The sequence below is a fragment of the Vicia villosa genome, unplaced genomic scaffold (assembly GCF_029867415.1).
Source record: "Vicia villosa cultivar HV-30 ecotype Madison, WI unplaced genomic scaffold, Vvil1.0 ctg.001284F_1_1, whole genome shotgun sequence".
Taxonomy (NCBI): Eukaryota; Viridiplantae; Streptophyta; class Magnoliopsida; order Fabales; family Fabaceae; genus Vicia; species Vicia villosa.
The window spans coordinates 23,893-27,452 of record NW_026705560.1 but is presented as its reverse complement, the minus strand read 5'-3'; the positions used below and the strand labels follow the sequence as shown (position 1 = coordinate 27,452).

At 36.8% G+C, this 3,560-nt stretch overlaps 1 protein-coding gene across 1 annotated transcript; it reads left to right on the top strand.

Annotated features, from left to right (window-relative positions):
• Positions 1-2,325: 2,325 nt before the first annotated feature.
• On the top strand, positions 2,326-2,919 carry LOC131634360 (uncharacterized). The gene has a single exon (XM_058905016.1). It carries the CDS (start codon positions 2,326-2,328, stop codon positions 2,917-2,919), a length of 594 nt encoding a protein of 197 aa, XP_058760999.1.
• The last annotated feature ends 641 nt before the right edge of the window (positions 2,920-3,560 follow it).

Here is a 3,560-nt window from a genome sequence, read left to right as displayed (position 1 = left end):
TTGAGTATTTGTTTGATTGATTAAAGAAAGTGCTATGTATCCTCTAAATGAGATGATGTGATTTATTGTTAAATGGATACATGACGCCTCATTTGTTTGTCAATAAATTTTTAAATACTCTGATATTTTCGGCATTATAATTGCCGGGTAGAAATGGGGTGTTACATATATGGGTCTATAAAGAAATTCTCATTTCTCATTAAAGTTTTCAATTAATCCATATTAATTAAGAAGCCTTATAGGCCTACATATGCATATATAGACCGACCTATATTTATCCTTGTTTCTAATATATATGCATATGTAAATCAGACTATTTAGCATTTTTTTCTAATTTAGATGCATATATAGACCATCATATTTAACTTATTTTTAATATGAGAAATGCTAACCAATGCCCTCAGGGCAATGATTAAGACTTTAAAATAGTAAATTTATCTTGGTAATCTGCGTACTTATTGCCTTGAAAATTGAAATATTAAATTTTTTATAAATATTTTTTTTGAATGCTTAACTATTGCTCCGAGGGTACTAGTTAGCAAGACCCTTTTAATATATAAGAAAATATAAGTCGGACTAAAGGCTTTATACACTTTTTTAATAGCATAAGTCTGACTTATTTAATTAAATAGGTTTTAAAAGAAAATACTTAAACCTGATCATTTTATTAAATAGATTCGACTGACTAGACCTTAAATAGGTTAGGTTAAAGGTCCCCGCGAACCTGACGTATATCCATTCCTAATCTAAAGTCACTTTATATGAAGTTATTAAAATTAAAAAAATTAAAAAAAATTAAAAAATGCATTTAAATCGGCGGTTCACAAAAATCGCCGGTTTTCTCGATTTTAGCGGTTTACACCGGTTTTGACCGGTTCACACCGGTTCAATGACATTTCCGATCTAGCTATTGAACGAGACCGGTTACAAGTTCGACCGGTCGGACCGACCGGTCCGGTCCAGTTTTTAAAACACTGCTAAAAAGATAAGAAAGTTGACAACAGGATCAAATGACAAGCTTTTTAACATATAAAACTGTGTTTTGATGTTGTTGTTTAGCATTTGATTTTTTTAAAACAATCATAAAAAGTTTCTCACTTTTTTAATTAACTATTTCTTCTTCATTTAATGATGTTTATGATAAATGGCTTTGAGCCCATTCATATCATCTCTAGGAAACTTTTAACCATTTATATTCATAACTTCTATTCTACAACAATTACATCCTTTAACTTCCTTGAACATATAAATCTAAGATACCACTTGATTCTCCGCACAAACCTAGTCGATTAAAAATCATTGGCTTAAAGGTCAACCATCATATATTCACTAATGAACCTTTAACTAATTCCTTCAAAATAGTCACATTCCTTCAGTTCCTACAAACTTTCTAAAGACAAACGATGTTTACACTGCTACAACCTCTAATAATTTTAGTACTCCATATTTTCAATTTACCTTTATAATAACATGGAAATCATTTTCCCAAAGTTCAACATTAAGTTCCTCAATTCATACATTACTGATAGTTACACCTCTGTTCACTATCTCACATACCACACAAAGATCATCACTTACCAATTTAATACTTGGATTCACACCCTTATTGGTCTAAGTGCCGGACATTATCTTTTTTGAACACTCTATATGACTCTTTATTAGACTAAATGTATATATGTTCACATTCATTGTAATAATTAGCTTGATATTGTCCATAATTAGTGTGATACTATGCCAAGTCTTAGGCTATAATAGGTGATTTGGTTTCACCTAAATAAGGTAACAAGGGATGTTGTACATATATATAATCACCCTCAAGGGAATGAAACAGACAAGGAATTATTCTCCAATATGGTATCAGCCCTATAACGATCCCCCACTATCATACTCTATTTCTTTTCTCTTCTCCACCGAGCCCATTCCTTCACTTTTCAAATGACTGGCAACGACTCCACATCTAAATCTACTTTCCACCCCTCTTTTTCTGTCTCTAACATTAAGAACCACATTCAAATCATGCTAGAAATGGAGAATATTCATTACGATTCAAGGGAAGAATTGTTCCTCAATGCGGCCAATGCCTTTGATGTCGCCGATCACATTATTCCACCCAAGGATGCGACTGTTCAGAAAGATGCATAATGGTCCCGACTCGATGCAATCGTGAAACAATGGATTTATAGCACCATATCCATTGATCTCTTACATACGATTCTAAAACCCAGTGCCACCGCTCAAGAAGCATGGAATCGCTTGAAGGACATCTCTCACGACAATAAAAACTCTAGAGCTGTATACCTAGAACAACAATTCTCTCAAATCCACATGGATAATTTTCCAAATGCGTCGTCTTATTTCCAAGCATTGAAACTGATAGCCGAACAACTCGGCAATGTTGGGGCTCCGATCAGCGAGGATCGCCTGGTCCTCCGCCTTGTGACAAGCCTCTCAAGTGGGTACGATAGTCTCGCCACCATCATTCAACAATTTGATCCGCTGCCATCTTTTTACAAAGCGAGATCTATGCTCAGACTTGAGGAAACCCGTCGCAATAAGAACACTGGTGTCGAGTCTGCCCTCCTCCACACACAATATGATGTTTCTTATGTCACTCCAAATCGGTCTTCTGATGCTGCACCTTCTCGCTACAACAACCGCAACACCGGAGGTCGTGGAAAGCAATATCGTGGCAAGGGAAATAATAATCACAAAGGTAACTCTTACAAGGATTCCTCTGACAATAACAAAAATAACTCTGGCACAAATAACAAACAGGGAAATCAATCTGCTTCTTGGACATGGGTTCCTTTTACGCCTCCCTCTTGGCCACAACAACCATCTTGGAACCCACGTCCAATACCATACCCTATCATGGGCTGGGTTACTTCTGCTACTGGTCGTGGTGCTGGTGTTTTGTGACCAAGACCACACGCTTTTCTTGCTCAAAATCAGACTCTTGGTGCACCGCAAGGGGCACTTGTACCCACTGACATCGCAGCCACTATGCAGACCATGTCTCTTCAGCAACCCAACAACAATTGGTATATGGATACAGGGGCATCCTCCCATATGACGTCGAATGTAGGTACCCTCTTTTCTTATTTTAATTTGAGCACCAACAATAAAATTATCGTTGAAAATGGTACTGAAATTCCAATTCTTGGTTGTGGAGTGAAACAACTTCAACCTCCCTTGCCGCCCTTACTGTTAAAAAATGTTCTCCATGCCCCACATATTATTAAAAACCTTGTTTCAGTAAGAAAATAAACTTCTGATAATAACGTATCTGTCGAATTTGACCATTTAGGTTTTACTGTGAAGGATATACAGATGGGGAAGCCACTTATGAGGCGCAATATTTTGGGCGAGCTCTACCCTTTCCTACCCACGCACCAACCCGAGCGTTCAGCATCTCAAGCTCTCACGACCATTTCTGCTTCTACTTGGCACAACCACTTGAGCCACCCGGGTCCAGCCATTTTTAGTGTTCTTCGTAATAATAACTTTATTTCATGTTGTTCGGTTTCTAAACATTTTTGTCATTCATGTCAGTTGGGTAA

Bases quoted from the DNA above. Each gene is read 5' to 3' on its own strand.
- LOC131634360 (XM_058905016.1), top strand. From the start codon at position 2,326: ATGGATAATTTTCCAAATGCGTCGTCTTATTTCCAAGCATTGAAACTG.